Consider the following 27,207-nt stretch of genomic DNA (forward strand, 5'->3'; position numbering starts at 1 on the left):
GGGACCCAGCAGGTTCCTGGGCTACAGCAATCCTGCGAGTGCCGGCACCAAGCGGGATCAGACAGTGTGACATACTGACCAGATTGTGACCCTGAGAGTACCCTAAAATTAGATCCGACCAATGCGTGTGTCTCTGTGCTGCTGGAGGGTGTGGGTGAGCGCTGTGACACTTCTTCAGTGTCAGAGTCTGTGAATTCCTCCTGAGTTGCTCTCGGGGCTAGAGTCAAGGACGTGGCTGATGGACGCCTTGGGCTGCTTCCCAGACGTGTCTGCGAAAGAAAGGAGAGGTTATTCGTGCATATTATTTGTGAAACAGGAGACATCACCCACAGCATTGTAGTCTGATGGATGACACAGTGCTGGATCCTCACTTGGTTTATTGCCACTGACCTCACCATCAGCACAGGAACGGTCGACGTCCACCCCGGCCGGCTGGATGGTTCTGTCCTCAAAATCCTTGAGGACCTTGAGTTCTGGCATCGCTCTGTCTGTCTGGGATCTCTCCCTCCTATTGTGTGCCAGCTTCTCCTGCATGGAAACAGTGAAGACAGAGTAAACAGGACGTGTGCCAGGGCAGATGGTAAGGATGCCTGACACGTGTGGATGGCGAGTGGGGCCAGTGAGGTGATGAGGACATGACTCGCAGGGGAGGTGAAGATGTGTGCGGGAGAGCGGGTGGTGGTGTCCATCGGGCTGGCAGTGAGTGAGTTTCCTGTGGATGTGTGGCGGGTGTGTGAGCGTGTGAGTTGAGAGTGGCGAGAAGAGTGACTTACCCCGGCAGAATAGAGGAGGTCATTCGTCCTCTTTCTGCACTTCCTCTCCTCTTCTGCAGGGCATTAGTGCTAACTACCACTGCCACCACCTCCCATGTTGTGTTTGTAACCTTGTTGGCTGCTTTTCTTCCTTTGCGGGTAGAGGACATCATGTCAGGCCTCTATTATATTCAGGAGTCTCTCCAAGTCCGAAGACACGGGGGCCATCACTTCCTGGTGACCTACGAAGTGTGGCTGATTTGTGCTGGGGTGGCCATTAAATGTGGTTCCCTGTTGATTACAGCACTGAGATGATGTGCAAATCAGAGGCTGCCTCACCAGCAATATACTTTGGAATAGGTGGATGGAAGTTTTTGGCACCGAGTGCCAAACTGTATGGCAGGAAAAGCTGCCAATGCAGGTTCAACACCATATTTCCCACCTGCCATTGGCTTTTGCTGATTTCTGGGAAAATCTTGCCCTAAATGTAGTAAATGTTTTTTATGAATGAGTACTTTTTATGAAAATAAAGTCTGCACTAAATAGTTAGAACATTATTTTATTTAATCTCAGCACAGTTCCTGAGGTCTGCCCATGGTGGATACAGGGTGAGTTGGCATGCAGGGTGTAAGAGCAAAGGATGGAGGCTGGATGGGGCATGGGTTGGTATGAGTTGATATCAATTTGGCATTGGGGTGCCAGCCCCATAAATTGCCCCACACAACTATATATTTGATGTATACGTGGCATCCTCATGATGAGCAATGTATTTTCCACAGGAGCTAAAAAGGCAAAATAATGAGAAAAAATAACTCAACACTTGCAAGTAGTCCCCACCTGACCTCCAGGAACTAGTTTTGGCATCAATTCCACATCTTTCTACTCCCTCCACAATTCCTAAATTTTCTGCCAAGATTTCGAGTTTTCAAATGGATAAACTATTTGACCAAGCTCCAATTCTAACTATTATAAAAGAACACTTGTACATCACTTCAGTAGATAACTGTTTTGATTAAACAGAAGTTCACTAAACCACTTTATTTATGATGTTTGCATCTTATCTGTATTGGTCATTGCAAAGTCGGCATGTAATAAAACATGGATTTAGCACACTACATTTTTGAAAGAAGTCAGGATGAAATGCTCATATATGTTTCTTAACTTTGTCCTTTTCACAAACCTGCCACAAAAATGAAAATTAGGGGAAAACAGTGATTACCCCTCTATCCTAGAATTCAAGACGCACCGTGTAAATTTATGCAAGAATTTTGTCTAGCTCCCAGTGAATTACGCAAATTATATTGTGATTGCACTCAAATACTCAAAATGGGAAATTTACTTGGAAAAAATATTTCCGCTGAGTTTTGGCAATGAATCCCCAAACTCGCACCTTATAACCAACACACAGAATGATGACCAGAATGAAACCTGCTGACTGGGATTTCAGTGAGCTCTGACAAAGGGTCGTCTAGACTCAAAACGTTGGCTCTATTCTATTCCCACAGATGCTGTCAGACCTGCTGAGATTTTCCAGCAGTTTTCTGTTTTTGTTTCAGATTTCAGCATCCCATGACTGGGATTTCATGATTGGCAACTTGTAAGCAACTACCAATGTTTCAATCTACTCAGCAATTTAATCCACACGTTGACATCAAACATGAGAGGGCCAGAATCTGCACATGACAATAAATAAAGAATTAAACCCCGTGGGACAGCAGAACACAAAAATCAGAACCAATCTGATTAATATGTTCTTTAAAAAAAAGGTTTATGCAGCTGAAGATTCTGTGCTACCTTTATATTAGCTAAAGTTAGAAGAATACAACTAATGTCTGATACCAATGTCCCATTTTTTGATTAGAAATCCCAGGAAGCTTCGGAAGATTAGCACAAAAAAATGTCAATATTTGTATTATTCTTATTGAAGTTCAGTAAATGATTTATGTTATGAAGTTGGCCTTGATTTGCATGGGGGACAGTTCTGTACGAATGTGCGTGGGATTTCTCTCTCCACATAGGTTCAGCAGGAACAGCCGCAGTTTATTCTCAAACCTCTATTCAAACAGTGGAGAGAAAGATGAACATGCTGATTACTAAGCCAAAGCGTCATTTCAATATCTTATTATCCTTAGCTAAAAATTTCAGAAACTAATTGCAATGTTTTTTCTCGGATTACATGGAACTACAGTGTGCTTCAGGGACACTGTAGAATGAAGTATAGTAATCTTGTTTCATGAAGCAGTTAAAGATCAATTTTCTCTTGAGAATTTTACAGTGCCTGAAAAAATGTCTCAATATTTGCTGAAAGGAATTTAACTTTGGTTAAGGGAGAGGATCGTGAACAATTTAGAATTTAGGCCAGTGTTTGAAACAAAGTATAACTTTAAGTTTAATTTATATTTGCGTGTTTAAAAAGGTGGAACATGGTTCTAGTATAATTTACAGTTTTTTGTGTGCTGGGAAGACTGGAGACCCTTTTTGAATACATGTTGGTATGGGGCGGCACGGTGGCAAAGTGGTTAGGGCGGCACTGTGGCACAATGGTTAGCATTGCTTCCTCACAGCGCCAGGGACCCGGATTCAATTCCGGCCTTGGGTAACTGTCTGTGTGGAGTCTGCACATTCTCCCCATGTCTGCGTGGCTTTCCTCTGGGTGCTCCAGTTTCCTCCCACAGTCCAATGATATGCGGGTTAGGTGGATTGGCCATGATAAATTGACCATTAGTGTCAGGGGAACCAGCAGGATAAATAAATGGGGTTATAGGGATAGGGTCTGGGAGGGATTGTTGTCAGTGCAGGCTCGATGGGCCGAAATGCCTCCTTCTGCACTGTAGGGATTTTATCTAGTCTATGTATTTTTGATGAGATTTTATAACCCTTGAAGTGAATAGATGGGTTACAAAGGGGTTAGTAGAATGGTGAATTTCGGAAAAAAATGTAAAGTGAAAAAAACAGTGTTGTTGCCGAGTGACGGGGTCCAGGGACACATACGCGCACATGCACACACACACACACACACACACACACACACACACACACACAACAGTCAGTATATCTATACCAGAGAATGAAGGCAGCTGGGAAACAGAGTTTAAAGAACTCACGACTGGAATTTTCTGGCTGTTCTTGCCGATGGGGACTTCCCAGTCCCACAAACAACAATACCTCACCTCAGGTCTCCTGGCGGCTGGGGGCGCATAGAAAGGGAAACCCCATTGACAGTAGTGGGAGCTTGACGGCCAATGGTGGGCCATCTCTGCAACCATGAAGCACACTGTGGGGGTGCGCAGAAAATCCCACCCATAGTGTTTTCTCTGAAGTTGAAGTATTAATGGGTTTAGATTGTGGTTTTTGTGTGTCTCAGGGAGAAATACCAGCTGGGGAGTAAAATGTCTAGCGAATGCTCAGAAATCCACCAGAAGAAAAATCGTTTGCAACTGGAGCAGCCCAAGCAAGAAGCCTTGATAATGAGATGGTGGTAAATCTTCAATTGGGTTTTGTGTCTGTAAGAGCAATACCAGGATAAAAGGAATAGTGTGAGTTTGAATTTTTTTCCGGCGTTTGTATTGAAGTCTGTCCAAACTTTTTGTCGAGTGTCATACAGTTGATTTGTCTTGTTTAATAAACATTTTATTTCTTGTGTTAAAAGTACACTGGAAAACTTTTATGAATGTGTTCAGTAACTGACCACCATGGCTTCTAAAAAAAAGTTAGGATCTATTAAGCCAAGTTTCAATCTGGAATCTGATATGTCCAGTATTAACATCAGCTGGGATCATAACAGCTCTCAAAAAAGAAGCTACAACTTCAAGTCCATCTTTTCACAAATTAACAAAATATGCGCAGTAAGTTCACTGGAGTCTAACTGTTTGAAGTATATGTCTAATGTGGGTAAAATATTGGCCCACATCTTCTAAGAAGCGGCAATCAGCATTGGACTTTTAAAAATTCATTCATGAGACATGGGCGTCGCTGGCTGGCCAGCATTTATTGCCCATCCCTAGTTGCCTGAGGGCAGTTGAGTATCAACCATATTGCTGTGGGTCTGGAATCTCATGTCAGCCAGACCGGGCAAGGACGGCAGATTTCTTTCCCTAAAAGACGTTAATGAACCAGATGGGTTTTTCTGACAATTGACAATGATTTCATGGCCATCATTAGATTCTTAATTCCAGATATTCTTTATTGAATTCAAATTCCTCCATCTGCCGTGGCAGAATTTGAACCCGGGGTCCCCAGAACATTAGCTGAGTTTCTGGATTAATAGTCTAGTGATAATCCAAGTAGGAATGCCTCCCCCTAAATTTCCGGATACTGCCACTGTGTCTGGAAATTTCCCTAAAGAATATTAGTTACCTGTGGTCATATTTCTGACAAACTTTTATTTGGTTGGGGAGGAAGAGAGACCATGACCGGAATTCTGGCCATTCATGCCATGCCACTCAGCCAAATCTCCATTCACTGCAGCAGGACCAGAGAATCCCGCTGGTGTGAATGACCAGAGAATTCCAGCTCGTGAGTAAATTTTTGTTGCAAGAGCCCTCCATATGGTGATGAAACAATGTGACTTATATTACAGTACTGTGCCTTTGTAAACCAAGAAATGTTAACCAAGAAAACAAATTGTCAGATTTTTTTCTTGGAGGTTATGTCATTTTAGCTCCATGTGTTATAATTTGAGAGAACAATAGATAGCAGGGAAACAAATGGTCCTTTGAGTTTTTTGTTCTGATTGGTTGTGTATCACTGACTATCAAGAACTATTATTGGCTTGCAGATTTATTAGTTCTCAAGCTAATTTTAGTAAAATCAAATTATTGCTAATATACATGAAGGAAAAAGTTGTACTGAGCTCAACAAAACGTGGCTTATGTCCTTTCAAGATCCAGCGATGACACTACAACTAACAGAGATTTAAACATTGTCAAATATCTTAAGCTTAAAAGAACAATAATTAACAAATGTTTAATCAGATTAAGTTCCATCAGTGTTAGCGGGAATATCCAAACTTTGGAGTTCAATTTAATGCATTCGTGAAGAATCCTGCAGCAATCAGATTATTTTCCCAGGCATAGTTGCATAGTTAAAATGGGACTTCCGACTTTGGCAAAAAGGGTTGTTGGAGGTGTTTCTTCTCATGATAAACTGAGATACAAGGAAGAAACTGGAGGCAATGGGAGGAATTTGAAGCGGGAAGCAACTCAGAAATATTAGTTCATAGAAGAAGAATATTAGGGCTATTTAGCTCAGTTGTCTAGATGGCTAGTATGTGGTTCCAAATAATGCCAACAGCATGGGTTTGATTCCCATGCTGGCTGAGGTAGACATGGGACTTCTCTCCTGGTCCTCCCCCTGAGAATGGAAGACAATCACCGACAAAAAGCTTCCAAGAAAATGGCTCAGAGTGAAATATCAGCGGACTGGGTAGAGCGCACATATCATACTGAATAAAATAATATTTTTTGAGAACTAATACGTTCAAATATATTTCAAAGAGCAGTCCAATAGTTTTGAGAGTTTACAGCAATATGTAGAACAATGAAATTCATTAAAGTAAGTTAGGAGAAATACAAGAAGAAAATATAAATCTGTGGCAGACGTCACCTAGAAGTTAAGAAAATGAGGCGGCCAAATGATTGGAAAAAACACTCAAGACAATCAACTGAAGGTATATCCTTGAGGCTGGAATTAGTACACTACACAGGAAGATGGAGCTCTTTTAACACAGTAATTAAACTGCATCTGGATTCAAGAGGTTGTATATTTCCCAGACTTGGACAGGAGAAGCTTAAGTGCCACCTATTACTCTAATATTTAAACTGAAAATGTGCAACCTGGGATCCTAACCCTGAAAACTGAGTTTCATTATATTTGATTGAACTATTTGATTGCTGCATTAATATAATTCTGAAATCTATTTATTGTATTTTTGATGATTACAGTGAAAATTGTCTTAATATTGACAATGTAGAAGTGGTGAAATAATAATTGTTAGTCATGTATGTCATGATCAGCAGGCATGAAGGAAAACATATACTTATATCTACCTGGCTGCTTTATAAAATGGTAATTTTTAAAAAATGGACAAATGGCTGGATTGATAAAATGGATGCTGCAAACTGCATGATGTTGGTTCTGGAAAGAACCCACTCTGGTGTTACAATGTTGCAGGAGATTGTAGGACTCCAAGGAAGGGGAGAATGGAACCCACGTGCGGCAACACAGGCCCCTCGTGACCAAAGCGTGTGCTAATCAGGGCCTCCCTCGCCGCCTTCACATGCCTGATCCTTGCTGCCACCAGCCCTCCAGCGCCTGGGTGGTGTTGCTCTTTGTCGTCCTCCTCCTCCTCCTGCTGTGCCGCCTCCTCCCCAGTGATGCCCGGCTGGTCGGCCTCCACGTCCTCCTACTTGAAAAGGTCTCCTCACTGCGCCAAGTTGTTTAGGGCGCAGCACACCACTGCAATGCGGGATGATATCAGGGGGCTATACTGGAGGGCCCTGTCAGAGCGGTCCAGGCACTTCAACTGCATTTTGAGCAGCCCAATGCACCGCTCCATTATTGAACGGGTGGCAACGTGAGCCTCATTATATTGGGTCTCCGAATCAGTCTCAGGCATCATCAACCAAGTTCGAAGTGGGTACCCGATGTCCCCCACAATCCATACCCCGACTTGATACGCATCATGGCCGCCACATAACAACCCCCCTGAGCAGCACGAAGCAGTTTGAAGGCAGAAACTTACCTCCTCGCTCACCCTCACTGCTCAAGCGCCTGAATGCGACTTTTATACATGAGGTGTTTTCCTGACCAATCCAGCTGCAGCGATCGAGGTGGTTAAGGCAGGCGACCTGGGACGATTAGGAGTGAAACTTGCTAATGACACTGTGATGAATGCAAAAAAACTCAAATTGACGTTTTGCCCGTTTTGGGCGGGGTCCCAATCGTGCCAAATTTTTTTCTCGTTAAAATGGGAATGGACGCAAAAACGAGCGCCATTCCTGCTAGTTGCAATTTTACACCATTTTCCCGCTGCAAAACAGGCGCGATGAGGTTGTAAAATTCCATTGAACGGGTTTTAAGCAGGGGCCTCATTAGCTGAATAACTCGACCCGAAACCACCCTGGCACAACTGAGACTTGAAATTTTTGAATTCCTTTAATTATACAGCTTTTGAATTCTATGCTCAACCTCTGAGGAGAACCGAGCTCCAGGCTGGCAACCTGCCTTCCCACCTCCATTTCTCTCAGAGTCTGATCTCCAGAAAGAATTCTGTATTTCATTTCCAGAATGAACTCAAATCCTGGATACAAGAACTTTGCTTCATCTTCAACCGAGTCAACCTGTAACCAAGTTCCTAGGACTATGACCAGGAGCCCTGCCAGACAAAGCCACCTGAAAGAGCTTTCATTGGACATTGACTTACTGGATTCACATTGAAACATAACTCTTATTTTTATTGTGCTCTTTTCCCTGAACCCCTTTCCTTCATCCCTCTTTTACTGTATGAATGCAAAAAGAGACAGACGCTGTGAAACCCCTTCCTTCCTTTTTGTGTGTGTAAAATAAACCAACCCTTTTATTCTATCTTGTCTCGGGTTGCTGTGGGGTTATTTACAAAAGATTGCATTACTCCAAAACTGAAGGGTTGGGGAAAATCAAAAACACCTTCCTGTTTACAGAGGGGTGGTGAAAGGAGAAATCAGGGCCCTGTGTGAATTAATCCTCCTCCTGTCCATAAGATATGTCAAGTTATAATCCGTTTAATTGTTGTGGTATGTTTGTGGTGAACCAAAAGTCAAATGTGGCCTGAGCAATGCTATACTTCAGTCCTGCCTGACCTACGCTGAACCTTCCGCGTCTTATCCATTTACATATGACAACTCGAACAGAACTGGACATTGCATTAGACAGCAAAGCAGCACGGTGGCACAGTGGTTAGCATTGCTGTCTCACAGCTCCAGGGACCTAGGTTCAATCCCTGGCTTGGGTCACTATCTGGGCGGAGTCTGCACGTTCTCACTGTGTGTGTGTGGATTTCCTTTGGGTGCTCCAGTTTCCTCCCATAGTCTGAAAGACGTGTTGGTTAAGTACATTGGCCATGCTAAGTTCTCCCTCAGTGTACCTGAACAGGTGCTGGAGTGTGGTGACTAAGGGATTTTCACAGTAACTTCATTGCAGTGTTAATGTAAGCCTACTCGTGATGAATAAATAAACATTACTTTATTTCCACATATAAAATCATTCCTGCTACAAGTTCAGGCTTTAATATATAAACATAAAAAAGTCAGGGCTGAGATAAAGCTACTAGAAATCTACCATCACATCAACCATTTAAGTCAAATTGGACCAAAAGGTTAATAGTTTGTTCACTTCCAATTCAAGTTGTAGGGGGACAAGATGTCATTTTGTGCTCCAGAAGTTCTTAATTCAGGAAATTTCTATTTTCACCTAGGCTGCTGGGGAAATGCGAATTCAAGTTAAGTCCTTAGCCGCTCGGGCTGGTGATGGGTAGGCGGTCGGAGGGTGTGAGAGGTAGCTCGGAAAGGAATTGAGGGATCGAGTTACTCGGCCAAATGTATGCTTCTCTTAGCCGCTGGATTGAAAACAGCATTTGCAGAGGATTGGCAGAGAATCATCTACCCTGTCTTTTGATCTGGGGACTGTTTTACGGCACATGGGTATATGAAAAGGGGCAGGAAATAAATGAAAACCTGAGCTGTGAAATAGATGCTGATACTTAGAATACCTTTCAGCCTGTGATTATTTAAATTGAAAGGCGATTCTAACTTTCTCAGGCATCACATGACTTCTGGATTTGATTTGATTTATTATTGTCACATGTATTAGTGTACAGTGAAAAGCATTGTTTCTTGCATGCTATACAGACAAGCATACAGTTCATAGAGAAGGAAAGGAGAGAGTGCAGAATGTTGTGTTATAGTCATAGCTAGACTGTGTAGAGAAAGATCAACTTAGTACGAGGTAGGTCCATTCAAAAGTCTGACGGCAACAGGGAAGAAGCTGTTCTTGAGTCGGTTGGTACGTGACCTCAGACTTTTGTATCTATTTCCCAATGGAAAAAGGTGGAAGAGAGTATGTCCGGAGTGAGTGGGGTCCTTGATTATGCTGGCTGCTTTTCCGAGGCAGTGGGAAGTGTAGACAGAGTCAATGGATGGGAGGCTGGTTTGTGTGATGGTTTGGGGCAGTTTATTGTTGTCTTCATATTAATTATCATTCAGCTCAGGGAGCATGATGTCGATGGCTCTTCTTGTGCTGTTAATTAGATTCATGGAGATGACATAATTCTGGCTCCAAATTCCATACCATTTGAGGGCTCCAATCAGAGCAGCTCCACTGTTGCAAAGTTGTTTTTAATCAGCTCCCACCCTCAGCAGCATTGTTGTGGCATTAGGGGTCTTGTCTGCTGACTGAAGAACCAACTAGAAACCCACGGTGCCTCTTTTTGGGAAGGCCTGTCAGACTACACACCAGTCAGGCAGTGGTGCGGGAGCCAATGACAGGCCTTCCTCCTGGAACCATGACCCCGGAAGCACAAACCCTGCCTCGTGAGAGCTGCCAGCCAATCAGAGCCTGGCAGCTCTTGCACTCAGCAGCGCCGCTGAGGAAAGCTGTGGCTGCTGCCGGTAGGACACCTCCCAGTGTCCCAGAATCATGGAGGACCCAGGCTGCAGGTAATTAATGTCGGGGGGAGGTTTGTGGGGAGAGAGGGTCTGCGAGGTCAGAAGCAAGGACAGGGGGTTGGCTCTCAGTGCCCCCCTCCTCCTTCCCGACGTCCAGTCTCTCACTAAGGCACTGATTACCTTGATCAAGGGGCCCTTCCCCCCAACACAGAGGAAGGAAGTGGCCCACACTGGTTCACCTGTCATGTATGCCACACGGAGACAATTGCAGCTAGGTTAATCCCGGTAGTGGTGAGATGAGCCCCTTCACTGGTCATAAATAGGCCACTTAAGTGCCTCAATTGGAGGTGGAAAGATGGCTGAGTTCAGGTACACCACTACCCCACCTGCCTCCAAGCTCACCAGCAGCAAGAGCCAAAAACTGCATCCAAAATTCCCAAATTTCCAAACACGATTTGGCTCTTGCCATGGGATACCCCACTGAGTGCCCATGAATATATTGAAATAAGGACCAGTGGAACTGTAGTTCCAAATTTCCTACTTTTAACATTGCAACGTGTCAAGTTAGAATGAGAAACATAAGGAATAGCTGTGCCAACTGAAACTGGCAGGAGTCAAGTCTCTTGGGACTTAAAGATGCTTGAAAGTTTGAATATACAATTGGGGTCAACTTCAGGAGAGGTCTTTGTGGGTTTTTTTCAGCAATGACAGCCTTGAACCTCTTTCTGGCCATCTCAGAGGGCATAAAAACACTGGGAAAAATTTCACCATTCTTTGGCCACAGTGTGAGCTTTTCAGGGGCAGGCAAGCCTTAGGCACGCCTTCATAAGCCATTACCATAGAGGAGGAATGGACAGAGACAAACAAAGTGAAGCAGTATTTAAGGAGGATGCATTCCAATATATTACTCCTTCCATCCTCCAAATAATATAGAGGAAACATCAAGCCTGTGAACACCAGGACTTGATGGTTTGAGTTATAAGGAGAGGCTGAATCGACTGGGACTTCTTTCCCTGGAACGTAGAGGTCTATAAAATAATGAGGGGCATAGATAAGATAGATAGTTAACATCTTTTCCCAAAGGTAGGGGAGTTTAAAACTAGAGAGCATAGGTTTAAGGTGAGAGGGGAGAGATATGAAAGGGTCCAGAGGGGCAATTTGTTCACACAGAGGGTGGTGAGTGTCTGAAATGAGCTGCCAGAGATAGTAGTAGAGGCAGGTACAATTTTGTCTTTTAAAAAGCATTTAGACTTACATGGGTAGGATTGCTATAGAGGGATATGGGCCAAATGCAGGCAATTGGGACTAGCTTAATGGTAAAAACTGGGCAGCATGGACAAGTTGGGCCGAAGGGCCTGTTTCCATGTTGTAAACCTCTATGACTCTATGACAATGGTGAGGGGGTTTGTACTGGGAGATCGCAGTTCACCAGAAGAGACAAGAGAGCAGCTCTCTCACCTGCTTCATGTGGACGTGCAGCACCATTCACTGTGGCTATAAAGGTCACAACATCATTTAACATACGGCAGAGTATCACCTCAGACAGTGATGGGTGATCTCTGTGCATCAGTCAGGGATGTTACTCAGGCAAGCAAATATCCAGTGACTGGCGCCCTTTTCTGCAGAGTTGGGGGACTTATCCAGTCTGACATCACAGCAAGACAGCAGCGAGATAAAGCCATTGTTTTGCTATTCTTACAGTTATGTTCCTCATCAGAAAAGGGAGTTCTTCTTTCTGAATGACTCAGTTGTCTGTAGCAACAAACAATGGATCTTGGACATTAATACAAGATTTGCTGGAAGTAATCTGGGTACATTCATTCTTCAAAATTCAACCGTCCCTTTTCGAAGGAGAAAATCATGTTGACGGCTAGTTTGTAGTTTACGCGCATGCTGCTCTCAATAATGTTCCTATGGATAATGAGCTTACTAAGTGTGACAAAGGTGTGTTATAACAAGACACATGCCTCCAACACTGGGGACAGTTGGAAATATTAAAGTGATGCTTTTGCCACTCTACAGGTCAGGACAAACCAGTGTAAATTTTCTCCAGCTCATGTGTTCATAGATCTGTCTCATAGAATATTGCAACCAAAAGCCTGGATTGGACCATCTGGGTAAATGGTCCTAACTTCTTTGGAGGCAGAAGAATGTAAGGAGATCATCAGGGTGACCATCAGTCAGAGGCTTCTCCAAGATGTCACAGAGCAGCTGCAGGACATTCTGAAGAGGGAGAATGAACAGCCAGTGGCCATGATACAGAATCGGTACCAATGACATAGGTTAAAAAATGGATGAGGTCCTATAAGCAGAATATAGGGAGTTAGGACATAAATTAAAAAGTAGGACCTCAAAGATAGTAATCTCAGGGTCACTGGCAGTGCCACGTGCTAGCGAGAGTAAGAATAACAGGATATACCGGATAAATACTTGACTAGAGAAATGGTGTAGGAGGGAGGGATCCCGATTCCTGGGACACTGAGACTGGAACAAGGAGTTACACCTGGGCAGGACTGGGACCAATGTCCTCAGGGGAGGTGTTGATAGGGAAGGTTTAAACTAGGCTGGCAGGGGGATGGGAACCTGAGCCGCAAGACAGCGGAGGGAGGAACAAGGATAGAAACAAAAGACAGAAACGTAAAAGCAAAAGCAGAAGACAAAGAAAACAAGGATGACTAATGAGGTTAAAAAGTCAAATCTAAAGGCTTTGTGTCTTAATGCATGAAGCATTCAAATTAAGGTATATGAATCAACAGTACAATTAGGTATAAATGGTTATGATATAGTTGCAATTACAGAGACACGGCTGCAGGGTTACCAAGGATGGGGACTGAACGTCCAGGGCTATTTATCATTTAGGAAGGACAGACAAAAAGGGAAAGGAGGTGGGATAGCATTGGTAGTAAAAGAGAAATCAATACAATAATAAGGAAGGATATTGGCTCGGGAAATCGCAATGTGGAATCCATATACTTGGAGGTAAGAAACACCAAGAGGGTAAAAAATGTTGTTGGGGGTTGTCTATAGGCCCCCAAACAGTAGTGGAGTTATAAAGGAAGGTGTTGCACAAAAAATGAGATATGTGCAATAAGGGTATGACTGCAATCATGGGTGACTTTAATTTATACGAAGACTGGACAAACTAAACACATAACGGTATAGCGGAGGAGGAGTTCCTGGAGTGCATACGTGATGGTTTTTTAGACCAATATGTTGAGGAACCAAGCAGAGAACAGACTATTCCAGACTGGATGCTGTGCAATGGGAAAGGATTAATTGATAATCTTGTTGTGCCTTGGAGTCCCTTGGGGAACAGCAACCATGATATTATAGAATTGTTCATTAAGATGAAGATTGAAGTAGTCGAATCCAAAACCAGGGTCCTGTGTCTAAATAAAAGGAACTATGAAGATCTGAGATGTAAATTGGCAAGGATAGATTTGGGAACCCTACTGTCAGGGTTGCCCGTCGATAGGCAATGGTTTGTATTTAAATAATGTGTGCATGACGTATAATAATTATTCATTCCTGTCTGGTGCAAAATGTAAGAGGAAAAGTGGCTGAACCGTGCCTTACAAAAGGAATTAGGGATAATATTAAATCCAAAGAGGAGACATATAAAATTGTCAGAAAATGCAGCAAGCCTGAAGGTTGGAAGCATTTTAGAATCCAGCAATAGAGGGCAAAAAATTTGATCAAGAAGGGGAAAATAGATTATGAGAGCAGAATTGCAGGGAACATAGAAACTGACCATAAATGCTTCTATAAATATGTGAAGAGAAAAAGATTTGTAAAGACAAAGGTAGGTCCCTTACAGTCAGAAGCCAGGGAAATTATAATGGGGAACAAAGAAATGGCAGAAGAATTGAAGTGGAGATGCCGGCGTTGGACTGGGGTAAACACAGTAAGAAGTTTAACAACACCAGGTTAAAGTCCAACAGGTTTATTTGGTAGCAAAAGCCACACAAGCTTTCAAAAGCCACACCGAAAGCTTGTGTGGCTTTTGCTACCAGAAGAATTGAATACATACTTTGATTCTGTCTTCACAAAAGAGAGCACAAATAACCTCCCAGAAATGTTCGAGAACCCAGGGTCTAGTGAGATGGCGGAATTGTAGTCGATAATAGTAAGAAAATGGTGCTGGGGAAATTAATGGGGTTAAAGGCTGACAAATTACCAGGGCCTGATAATCTACACCTCAGAGTATTAAAGGAAGTGTCCTGGAATTTTTGGATGCATTGGTGCTCATCTTCCAAAATTCTAGAGTCTAGAGCAGTTCCAATAGACTGGAGGGTGGCAAACATAATCCGCCTATTTAAAAAAGGAGGGAGAGAAAAAAAGGAGAATGACAGATCAGATTGCCTGACGTCAGTAATGAGGAAGATGCAAAAGTCTACTTTAAAATATGTGATAACAGAACATTTGGAAAGCATTAACAGTGTTTAAATGAAAGGAATATCATGCTTCCCAAATATACTGGAGTTTTTGAGGATGTAAATAGTAGAATAGATAAGGGAGAACCAGTGGATGTGATGTATTTGGACTTTCAGAAGGCTTTTGATAAGATCCCTCATAAGAGGTTAGTGGGCAAAATTAAAGCACATGGGGGTAATATATTGGCGTAGATTGAGAATTGGTTGACAGGCAGGAAGGAAACAGAGAGTGGGAATAAATGGGCCTTTTTCTGAGTGACAGGCAGTGACTAGTGGGGTATTGTTTTTTCGGAAGGAATACTTCAAATGCAGACAATAAAAATATAACAAAACTTACTCCAACTTATAAATCAAAGAAAGGGGTTAATAAAGAAACTTCATTACTTCAAACTTGGGGCCTCGCCCTGGGCCAATTCAAGTTCCCCACAATTCCCAACAGGTTCTTATTTATAGTGATTCAGCTGGTTAGCTGACCGTCATATCATTCTGTAATTGGTTCCATGGTTTACTGGGTCAGCTGACTCTTACAGCTTGTTACCATTGGTCACATTACATCCGATACAAAGTTGTCACCGGTTACATTCTAACTGTATCACAGGGATCAGTGCTTGGGCCCCAAGCTGTTTGTGATATATATATATGAATGACTTGGAAGGGGGAACCAAATGTAAGAGTTCCACGTTTGCTGACGACACAAAACTGGGTGGAATTGTGAGTTATGAGTTAAGCGAGTGGGCTTACGCATGGCAGACGCAGTACGACATGGCTAAATGTGAATTTATACACTTTGTGTGAAAAACAGAAAGGAAGATTATTATCTAAATGGCGATATATTGGAAGTGTTGATGTACAAAAGGATCTGGGTGTCTTTGTACGCCTGTCAATGAAAGTAGACAGGCAGCTGCAGCAAGCAATTAGGAAGGGAAATGATATGTTGACCTTCATTGCAAGAGGATTTGAGTTCAGAAGTAATACAGGGCCTTGGTGAGGCCACACCAGGAGTATGTGTGCAGTTTTTGTCTCCCTACTTATGAAACGTTATCCTTGTCATAGAGGGAATGCAATGGAGGTTCACTATGTTGATACAGGGTTTGGCGGGACTGTGCTATGAGAAGAGATTGGTTTGATTGGGCCTGTATTCTTTGTAATTTAGAAGGCTGAGAGAGGATCCAATTGAAACGTATAAAATTCTAACAGGGCTAGACAGACTAGAAGCAGGGAGGATGTTTTCCCTGGTTGGGGAATCTAGAACCAGGGGACACAGTCTCAGGACACGGGATAGACCATTTATGACTGAGATGAGGAAAGATTTATTCACTCACTGAATAGTGATCTTGTGGATTTCTCTACCACAGAAGGCTGTGGAGGTCTAGTCACTCAATATATTCTCAAAAGAGATAGATTTTTTTAGATTTTAATGGCATCAAGGGGAATGGAGAGAAAAAAGAATATGGCGTTGAGATAGAGGACCAGCCATGATCACATTGAATGGCGGAGAAGGCTCGAAGGGCCGAATGATCTACTGCCGCTCCTAGTTTCTATGCTTCCACAATCACAGCTGCAAGGACCATCCAAACACAACCAATTACTGAAGTGTTCTCATCTGTTCAACAGTCAGCACTCCCTTAACTCCTTCCACCCCCACCTTCAAATAATGGGCAAAAAGAATACCAATGAAGGGAAAACAATGCATTTATACTGTATAAGAAGAGAGTTCTAATTGATTGGCAAATAGATTCTGATTTGTAGAGGCATTGCTATGGAGAATGCACCAGTTGATGGTGACTGGCAGTTAACTGCCAAGCATTGTTTGAAATTTAAACTGGGCAGCTTGACTCTGATTGGTCAAGGCATTGCCCTAAGGAATGAACCAGCAAATGGTTGTAACTTGTTTTGTTTAGCTGAAACAGGCAAAATGTGTGTACATGTTCTTTCTAATGCAAAGAACTACAGTACAGCACAGGAAACAGGCCCTTCGGCCCTCCAAGAACAACTAGACCCCTGTGTATTAATATATGTACCTTCCAGTACACCACAACCCTGACTGACGATTTAAAATTCTTATCGTGCTCAGAATTATTTAGCAAATGTTATCCAATTGCGTCATTACATTTAATGTACGACACTGTGTTCTGCAAGCACGATCTGGTTGAGTAAGGTCTGTACCATGGAAGGGACATGCCCTTTGATAGGATCTGCCAGTTTTTGGGAAGTATGGCCTACATACCTAGCATGATACTGGTACTGAAATCCATATGCCATAATATTCATTTGTGTGATGGCAGCCATCTTTTTGGCTTGACAATAGCAGTAATACCTGTACTGTACTGCAGAGCGGCAGCGCAAAACAGCTAGCTTCACCTGTGGCTCAAATTTATGAGTTACTTTGCACTTCTGTAACCTGAGATAGACTGTGTATTTTTCAGAGCCAAAAGTGATGGTTGTAGGCCCATTCATGAGTTTGCGTGAAGTGTGGATGATACTTCTGCTATATTTAAATCTACAACCACATGTAATAATTTTCTAACATGTCTTACTGGACTCCATTCACCTTTGAAATAGAGCTGTCAAATGAACTCCCTTTCCTTGATCTACTAGCTGAGAAATCTGCCAGTGGGTTCTCTGCCGTGGCAAGTCTACCTTCACTGGTCAATGTACACGTTGGGACTTTTACACGTCCACATGCTATAAGATTGGCCTTATTGGCAACATTGTAAATAGGGCCTGAATATTTGCTCACCATGCAAGCTTGGTGCTGAAATAGGATGCATCAAAGCGATGGCTACTCTGAGCAGATCATTTTGCACCATATATCGTGGGAACTGATCTTTCCCGCTCCCAGAGACACATACATGAGTGAGGTGAAGACTATTAATTAAGTCGTTCACCGCTAATGAAACTGCTCACCGGTCAATGGGGAATAAAAGAGAATCAAACGATGCTGCAGACTCTCACAGAGTGCTGACATAGGCCTTCTGTTTCCAGAAAGCAACTCCTGCTTTCCAATCATCATTGTGGCCTGAATTCATGCCTGAGGCCCATGATTGCAGAGACAAATGAGAAAAGGGGATAAAAATGTGAGAGAAAGGAAGAGAAAAAGGAAGATAAACACAGAATGAAAAAAATGTGAAAGAAAAAAAGCAGCAGAGAAGAGGAGGAAAAAAATTAAGGATTCGAGAACGAGAATCCAGTGTAAAAATACAGAGCTATAACATTCAAGGACTCCAAGAAATGTAAAATAGGTTGGGAGTTGGACAGATTACTTAATTATGATTTAAGTCGATCGGTTCTTCTCCAGTTGCAGAACAATAATTGGACCACTGCCCCAAAAGGCAACTTTGCTTCCCTGTAAATAAGTTACAGCAATGTAAAATCTGCAAAAAGTACAGTATTAATGATATAAAAAAACAGAAATTACCATCTTGAGATCAATATTGTCTCTGGTGTTTTGGAATTCATTTTGTGTGGGCCTCACTTCAGAATATAAACATCTTGAATGCGTATTGAATACTAACACCTCCGTAGAGTGTTATGGTATTACACAATCAAGCTGCTCTTCTTTTGATTTAATATTGAGCCAGGCTCCCCTTATGCCACTGACAGAATATAAACCTCTTGTCAATATTCAGAGAACCCGAGCTAATACTTTTCACAATAAACCTTTGTTACACAGCACGGAATCCAGCATCATAATTTGAACTCTACGAGAACATAGATTGGCATCGAGTGTTTATCTTTGTTCACAGTGATCAGCCTCCTGTGCTGGTTGCCCTGGTCAATGGTTAACAGACTGATGGGGAAACAATGTATTTTTAACATACTGACCATTGCCTGGGTGTTGGGTGGTTGGTGAGAACTCTTTGGCAGTGATCCTGGCAAGCTGCGCTTCATCCTGAGCTTTTTGAGCAGCTGTTTCAGCCACCTCTGATTTTGACTTAGCATGAGATGTCCTGTATAAGGAACATGAAGCAATAAAGCTCTTAGGAGAAGTGACAAATACATCTGACAATTTATACAAAGTACAACACCACTGCATCCAATCTATAATATCCATTCATCATGCTGAACTTAAGAGCTTACTGCAAACAAATTACACATTTGGTTGTCATTGTTGTTTCCATCTTAAATAAACAGGTCTTTCAGCCTTAGCTATAATAAACCAAGAAAATAATGCTCCCAACTTCTTCATAGTTTAACTGGCTTTCTACATCAAAATTTGGATTGCACAAAATATCTTCACTTCTTGTTACTGAACTATCAATTCTGGATCTAACACCTTGGCAAATCCTGATACTCTAGGAGTTACATTTGTGAATGACCAGTTCCACTGACTAAAACTGCAAAACTATCCTTAAAATTGATTTTTTTAACTTTTCCAATGAAATGATTTTGAAGGAACAATTTTGTTATTTCCCTGAAAAATCAGATCCATCATTTAACATGAAGATAATAATTTTCCTTATCGAGAGTACATGTATTGACATTACTGCATAGCTTGGGAAGAAACAATAGATTCACAAAGTTGTCTTATTCTCCAAATTATATACACAATCTAAAAAAACTGTCACCCTCATGTCTTATCTGAAAGAACGGGAGAAAAATAATTTTTAAAAATCTAAATCTGAAGTTTGGTATTTCATTTTTCAACTTGGTTAAAACAAATAAATGTCCTTTTGCTCATCTGCTCCATAATCTAAGTGACGGTTAATGTCACATCATGTACTACATATCATAACCACACTGTTCTTTCGCGTGAGACTATTTTCTTGCCAGTGATGTGACTCACTGAAGAGCACTGCAAGTTCAAGTAGACATTACATAGATATTCACTGATTTGCAGCAGTATTTTTGAAGCTGAATCTTCAGTGCATCAGAAGGAGCAGAAATCTATCCAATATTGGGTACAAAATCCAGAAAATCGACATTGAATCAGAACGGCACGGTGGCACAGTGGTGAACACTGCTGCCTCACAGTGCCAGGGATCTGAGTTTGATTCCTGGCTTGGGTCACTGTCTGTGTGGAGTCTGCACGTTCTCCGTGCATCTGCGTGGGTTTCCTCCGGGTGCTCCGGTTTCCTCCCACAGTCCGAAAGACATGCTGGTTAGGTGCATTGGCCATGCTAAATTCTCCCTCAGTATAACCCGAACAGGCGCCGAAGTGTGGCAACTAGGGCATTTTCACAGTAACTTCATTGCAGTATTAATGTAAGCCTACTTGCGTCACTAATAAATAAACTTAATTAATAATTGGCCAACAGGGCCTCAAATTTACAGTAACTAACACCATTTGTTTAATAATGAATCCCCCGTGTGGTAAACACACCACTTCCTCCAATGTCCAATTTTACATTAATTTTTAGAATAAAGGATGATACGTTAATTATAATGTTCAAGGTTGTTTTAATTATCATTGCACATTTTCTATACTATAATTACACCGGTGGATGTTGGTAGAAGGTTTGGTTTTGCTTTTTCCCTCCATTTCCATTTCACTCCCATTTACAATCTTTAATTCACAGCAAAATGTCAATCAGTAAAATAAAAAGGACAAATTGTCAAGGATGGAAATCTGAAATAAGAACAAATGAGCAGTTAATGCATTTGGGTACCTATCCTTCATTGGAACAGGTGAAGGGTCCATGCCAAAAACTTAATAAATAGTCTTCTCTTTACAGATCCTAACTATCCTGCTGTGTATTTTCAGCACTTTCTGTTTTAATGTCAAACTCCCAACCAGGACAGCTTGAAAGTGAAATTATAAACTCAACACCACAAACTCCCAGCCACTCCATCCTGAGGCACTCTCTCAACAAATTTTAAATGGCCACATTTGATAGTCCACCATGGTGGAGGGATTCATTCCACATGGTGGCCTAAGTAGGCAAGTAGGCAAAGCTTCCTGCAGCATCAGCCCACATTCCCACCCCAACCTGCTACTTCTAGACAGCTGCCATGTTCCCGGGGCCAGGCCCACAGTTAGCCTTTAAATGATCTTAAATTACCCACTATTCCACCCCCTGATCCGGCCTCCAGGGTAACTACCCGAGGGCAATATGGTGCCAGCAAGCCAACATACATACTGGTGTGAAATTACATACCCACCAGCATCTGTTGCCCCCCTCATATTAGGGCAATATCCTGTCTCAGGTAACTGTAAGGCTGAAGTAAGGTAGGCTAGCGGACTGGCCTCTATTGCATGTGTGTCTGATATGCTCAAATAATGGAAGTTTTTAGTGTCTCCACAAAGGCTTGAGAAAGTAAAGCGTGACAGTGCCAGGAATTACTTATTTTTTATGCTGAGAAGTTAATGAAAAATTCAATCAGTGGTGTGAGTCAGCTGTGGCTCAGTGGGTCACACTCTCTTCAATGAGTCAGAGGCTGTGGTTCAAATTGCAATCCAGAGACCTGGGGGAAGGGGGGGGGGGATTTTTCGCTGTTGTTTTTGGTGGACGGGATCAGTGGCAGGAGTGGAAAATCTCACGAGGCCCAAAATATGATTTACGTCAGGGGGATTTCACCTTGTGATTGCCATCCTTCCCCCCAACAACGCCCCCTCCCCCCCCCCTCCCCCGGCCACCCCCAAATGACATTACAGGAATCCTGACATTCAACTCAGAATTCTACCGCCACACTTGCCATGGGAATCAGAGCAGGCAAGGGGCGGACAATGGGAAGGTACGTTGACTTCGGGCAGGATTTTATGGTTTTGGGACGAGCAAGGCCGTAAAATCCCGCCTGCTACGTTGGGAAGGCCATTACATTAAATTTACACCTCATTATCAGGCCTCTATGCCTGATAATCCCCCCATTACATAACCCATTAACACGGCATAATTATGGCATGAATTACGACAGGTCTCCCAGCAGCTGGTGAGCAGAACCTACCAGAGGAGTTCAGGTGAGTGTATCGCTCAAGGGGAGAGGGTCAGGTACCCCAGGTGCCCCAGGTACTGCCTCTCACTCATGTGCAGGTAGGAAATTCATCAATGATAGACCCTCAGTGTGGCAAGTCATCTCCGCTGTCTGGATCTCTACTCCTCAGCCTTCTGTTGATGCTCATACACCCCCTGGCCATACCTCCCATGCAGTACTTCCTGCTGGAGCTGCGTGTGCCGACCCTACTTCCTCCTCCCTGCATCAACTGAGGATTCCGAGACAAGATGCCTGGACCACTGGATCCATTCTCACTTTTGCCTCCTCACTGAAATCATATATTGAAGAGCAGAATGGTTTAAGGGTGCAGAAAATAAAAGTGTGAATGAGAGACCTATGGGACAAGTGGGGCAGCTAAACTTTGCCAGCTTAGATCGCATTGTTCCTCATGCCACCTTACCCCTGGGACTCCAGCATACACATAGAGGTGGGCAACGCTCCATAGACGTGACATCTGGAGCCTTGTGGGCAGTGAGAACTTACATCATTGAACCAATCTGGCTGTGAACTCCACTCACTAACTTGGCATAACCATGAGCTTTCACTTGCTCATGGTGAATGAATGGAATCCGTGCAGGTACTGATGAATGACATTAATTGTTAATCCTTCACTGACAGGATGGCAGATTTTGTGTAGCTGTCTCCTTCACTATAGCCTTCACTCTCCAAGGCTTCATTCCTTTCTTCCACTATGTGGCTTTTGAAACTTTGATGTGAGGCTATTAAGTTATGCCAATCCATTTCGCAAAGTTAGAAATCTGACTTGCTCTTGTTTCCTGGCCACTGAGCTCTGAGTCCCATGTAATTGACCTGGATCCTGTCCACTGTAGCAGCACCAACAAGGGCATATGTGTTCCAAGAAGGAGCACCCGAGTCCAACTCAGCAGTCCTCCCACAGTTCATCATATTCCTCCCAGACAGAATGGACCTTACTTCCAAGATCTTACTTGTAAGATGCCATTTTACCCGAGTGTCAAGATGGTGGTTCTACACCTTTATTATAGGATGGAGTTGGACCCTCCCTCCCTCACTCTCCACGTGCCTCCAATTTACCTGGAGCCTCACAATGTGCAGGTAGAAATGCCACCTGTTATTCTCCAGCCTCCGCCGCTAATACTGGATTCTGTCATTGTGCTGGTGGACATTCCCATCCTTCATCACAAGCCCATCACCTGTGAGGTGCCCATGCCACACGTGGACCTGTACCCACATTTTCTGAATGGACATATCTCGTATTAGGTTGATCTTTCTCTACACTCTAGCTATGACTGTAACACTGCATTCTGCACTCTCTCCTTTCCTTCTTTATGAACGATATGCTTTGTCTGTATAGTGCCCAAGAAACAATACTTTTCACTGTCTCCTAACACATGTGACAATAATAAATCAAATCAAATCACTCCTTGTGCACAGTAACTTGCAGGGTTTCCCCCACCCCTTGCCAGCTTCTCGTACCTCTGCCCCCTGTATTAAGGGTTCCCTATCTACATGCTGCAGATATGACTATAACCATACCCCTTGCTGCCCAATACAGAGCACACCAAGCCCAGTGACATCAGCTGTAGGATAGCCTTTCACACCTAGCTATGCATTTACCTTTGAAATGCTCAGCCCTTACCCCTCCCTGCAGCTGGCCTACACCATGCTTCCAATGACTCCGTTCCACTGCTCTTCTGCACTGTCTCCTATCTTTGACTTCACACTGAGTGAGGTCTACTTAGCCCCTGGACTGCCTATCATCTGTGACTCCTTTCCATTTTGCAGTGGGAATGTCTTCACTCGGTGATTTCTGTCTGCCAGCCCCAGAACTGAAATGGGAGCATTGATATAGATCCCATTTCCAAAGAGGATTATGGACAACAGTGGCCTTCACAAAGCACTGCAGCTCTAACCTTAAGTGTTTGTTCAAACCATCCATAATGTGTCACACTAACAGCATCCCCTCCCTCCATATTCCACTAATAAACATGCTAGCCCTTAGACCCCCTTATTTGTCTGCATGACATGCAACCTTCTCAGAGTTCAGCTTCCCTCCCCTAGGTCTACCATCTGTCTTCCATTGTTTGTCTTCTTCATCCAACTCTCTGTCTCTCTGCCTGGTATCATGAACCTTCATCCTTCCCTTCACCTCTTTGCACAGTCCTCCTTCCACATTGTCTTTGCCACCACACACACCATCCCCAGTCGAACTTAGGACCTTTGTCGAAGAGGCTGCATGAGTCAAGCAGCACAGTGTTGTCTAGATAGACAAGGAACTGCAAGAGCATCCCAGAAGCATGAGGAAACAAAGAGGCTGAGGTTGCTGGGCTCCTGATCCGAACGGAGCTTGCAGGGGCTCTGTGGCAGTGGTCCCTGACCTTCGGCACTGCAGGTAGTGGAGTTCTGGGGTTTTGGGCAGACGAGAAGTCCCCAGCTTGTTTGAAAGGAAGAAGTTAAAGAATTTTTAAAAATGGTCCCAAATGAGCGGTGGATCGTGCAGTGAAATTACAAAAAGAAATGGGCACATCAAAAGAAGAAAAAAACAGATTCTCCAGGTGGCCAAAAGTGGTGAGCACTGCTGTCTCACAGCACCAGGGATCTGAGTTGGATTCCTGGCTTGGGTCACTGTTTGTGTGGAGTCTGCATGTTCTCCCCGTGTCTGTGTGGGTTTCCTCTGGGTGCTCTGATTTCCTCCCACAGTCCAAAGATGTGCAGGTTAGGTGGATTGGCCATGGTAAATTGCCCCTTAGTGTCAGGGGGACTAGCTAGGGTAAATGCATGGAGTTACGGGGATAGGGTTGTGCCGGTGAGACCCAATGGGCTGAATGGCCTCCTTCTGCACTGTAAGATTCTATGATTCTACAAAGGAAAAGAGAAAGCTGCAGAGGTCACTAGAAGGGCTTTTACCAGTAAAAGAGAAGTCTTAAAAGTTTTTGTTTAAAGTTCAAAAAGGAGCAGCCAGGATTCATGCCAAGACTTCAAAAGGGTGAGAAAAACACAGAGTCAGCAGCTGCTGACAGCAGTAAAATAAATGATAGTCTTAAAGCAATAATGCATTTAGAGAGGGAATAGATTTAATGCAGCAACCATAAGAAGAAACCAATGGCTATGGTCAGGAAAATTAGAGAAGATTCCAGATGGAGAGTCCATAGGCAACAAAGACCTCAAGGAGGAGGTAACAGAAGGCCTCAAAGAGGAGGCGATAGAAACACCCCAGAACAAGGGCACTGACAGACTCCAGAAGGAGGTACTGAAAGAGCCCAGGGATGCAGAGATGCAGTGAAAGATCCCAAAAGGAGGACAACGAAAGACACTAAATGACCAAATGAAGCACAATGAGAAAATTGCTGATTGGAAACATGTGAATGCCTCCTCAGAGACAGACTGGACCAACAGTGAAGACAAAAAGGGTCAGAGTGAAGTTAAGAAAAGCAGAAATGAAGATTCCATTTGTGAAATGTATATATGTCCAGTAAACCATAGTGAACTCACCTCAAAAGAAACGCAGAAATTAAAGACTTTAAAAGAAACTAGGAACTATTGAGCATAAAGAGGAATCAGCAGGAAGAATTAAAACCCCTCCAGGATTCAATTTATAATTATCCAACTTGTTTCGGTAGAATTTGGGCTTGAGTAACTTGGTTATTGAGGATTGCGTAAAGGAGTTAAAGGGGGAGGGATGTGATGAGTGTCCCTTTAACACAGCAGAAGAGGGTCACCTGGCATGATGGACCAATTGGGACTGAGAATGGGTAATCACAACAGCGGATGGAATTCTACCTTAGGTTAAAGACACCTAGAAGACATGTGGAAGACATGTGGGGACTGGGGCTGCTCTGGGGCAGCCAGGAGGCTTGTACAGTTCTTCCTTATTAATAAATACCTTTTGTGTTCCTGACAAAGTCTGTGAATGTGCACAATTATACTGGTGTAGTTTCCCGCTGGCATGAGGCAAGATTGGAAGGCTTGACGGAATTCCGGCCAACTGTTTAATGAGCATCTATGAGATGCAAATGAATGCAAATTGTGTCCATGCCACCAGCCAGCAGGGAGACCGACCTATCATTAACCTGCCATGGGGAGAACTGCAACGTGATTTTACGTCGGTGGATTTCTGTAGGGGTTCTGTAGCAGTGGTCCATTCGGATCAGGAGCCCAGCAACCTCAGCCTCTTTGTTTCCCCATGCTTCTGGGACGCTCTTGCAGTTCCTTGTCTATCTAGACAACACTGTGGCTCTGGTGAGATCACGTGATGTTTTGTACATTAACAGCTACAGAAATGCAAGTTGTTGTTAAAAATCTCAAGTGAAATGAGTGGGAATAAAACTTTCCCATTTGTTTGTGTTAGACCTGTAATGTTATTAAATTGTTATGGACATGTTTTATGTTTGCACATTATTTTAAATGCCACATAGATAAAGGATTTAGTTGTAAAAAGAAATAATGACAGGAATCCAAATAAATTGCTTCTTTTTTTTGGAGGGGGCATGTTGTTTGAATTTTCAAATGGATTTTGAACATCTCAGAACATAATTAATTGATCAGAGGTTATTGAAAGAATGCAGCTCCTGTGTCTTGAAGTCATTACAGGAGGTGATGACGTCATTGCAAGGTAGCTTTTTATTTAATGACTAACTAATGAAATTGCTAATAAATGCCAGCTTATTCCCCAGTGTTCATTATTTCACCATAAATCATTAATGTCTGCTTAGTAATGGTGAAGACGCTGAGTAAGACAAAATCAGAGAGCTATCAGATTAAATTTGTGGAGATTCTCTCAAATACTATCTGCTTTACTCTACTGGAGCTTATAATCATTAAAAAAGGAAGCTACTTTACATGAGGAAAATGGTCTTAATTGCAATTAATTAAAAAATATTTCCACCCATATATTAAAATAAATGATTCCTCAAGTTTTCTGATGTTTACCGATCAATAAATGCAGACTTAAAATATTTTTCAATCAGGCTGAGGAATCATTGGAAGAATGTTCTTTTGTTCAAAAAGAGATACTGTTCATTAACACAGAATAGTCATGATTTGATTGGGTAACAAGCAGGTATTAACCTTTATTATTACCATACTTTCTGAAAGAACCCTTCAAATTTTAAGAGCTGAACCAAACATGATTTATCTACAAATTGCTGTGTTCGCTAGGGGGAAAATTCAATACTAATTTGTGGAAATATTCGACTGGACTTTCCAAAGAGGCAAGCCCTGCTGTCAGAATGGCCAATGGGACCTGACCCTGTGGGCTGCAGCAGTTAATTAAGTGGCTGCTGGTGGGTCCCCCATCCAACTGTGGCCCACCAGCCCAATCAGAGGCCTTTGCAGCACTACCCATCAAGATTGCCACTGTTGAGGCTGCAATAAGAAGGGGCTTCCAGGCTGAGGCATCTTCAAAGACAAGGTAAGCTTATTTGAATACAGTATTGGGGCCAGACAGCTTGGCCATGGTGATCATAAGAT

General features: G+C 42.9%; 1 protein-coding gene across 1 annotated transcript in view; it reads right to left on the reverse strand.

Moving 5' to 3' along the window:
* Positions 1-27,207, reverse strand: part of jph3b (junctophilin 3b) — a 150,750-nt gene that overhangs the window by 16,613 nt on the left and 106,930 nt on the right. The window contains exon 3 of the mRNA XM_078210240.1: positions 18,652-18,776. Coding sequence (XP_078066366.1) covers positions 18,652-18,776 — 125 coding nt within the window. The remainder of the gene's footprint in view (positions 1-18,651; positions 18,777-27,207) is intronic.

The sequence above is a fragment of the Mustelus asterias genome, chromosome 4, assembly GCF_964213995.1.
Source record: "Mustelus asterias chromosome 4, sMusAst1.hap1.1, whole genome shotgun sequence".
Classification (NCBI taxonomy): Eukaryota; Metazoa; Chordata; class Chondrichthyes; order Carcharhiniformes; family Triakidae; genus Mustelus; species Mustelus asterias.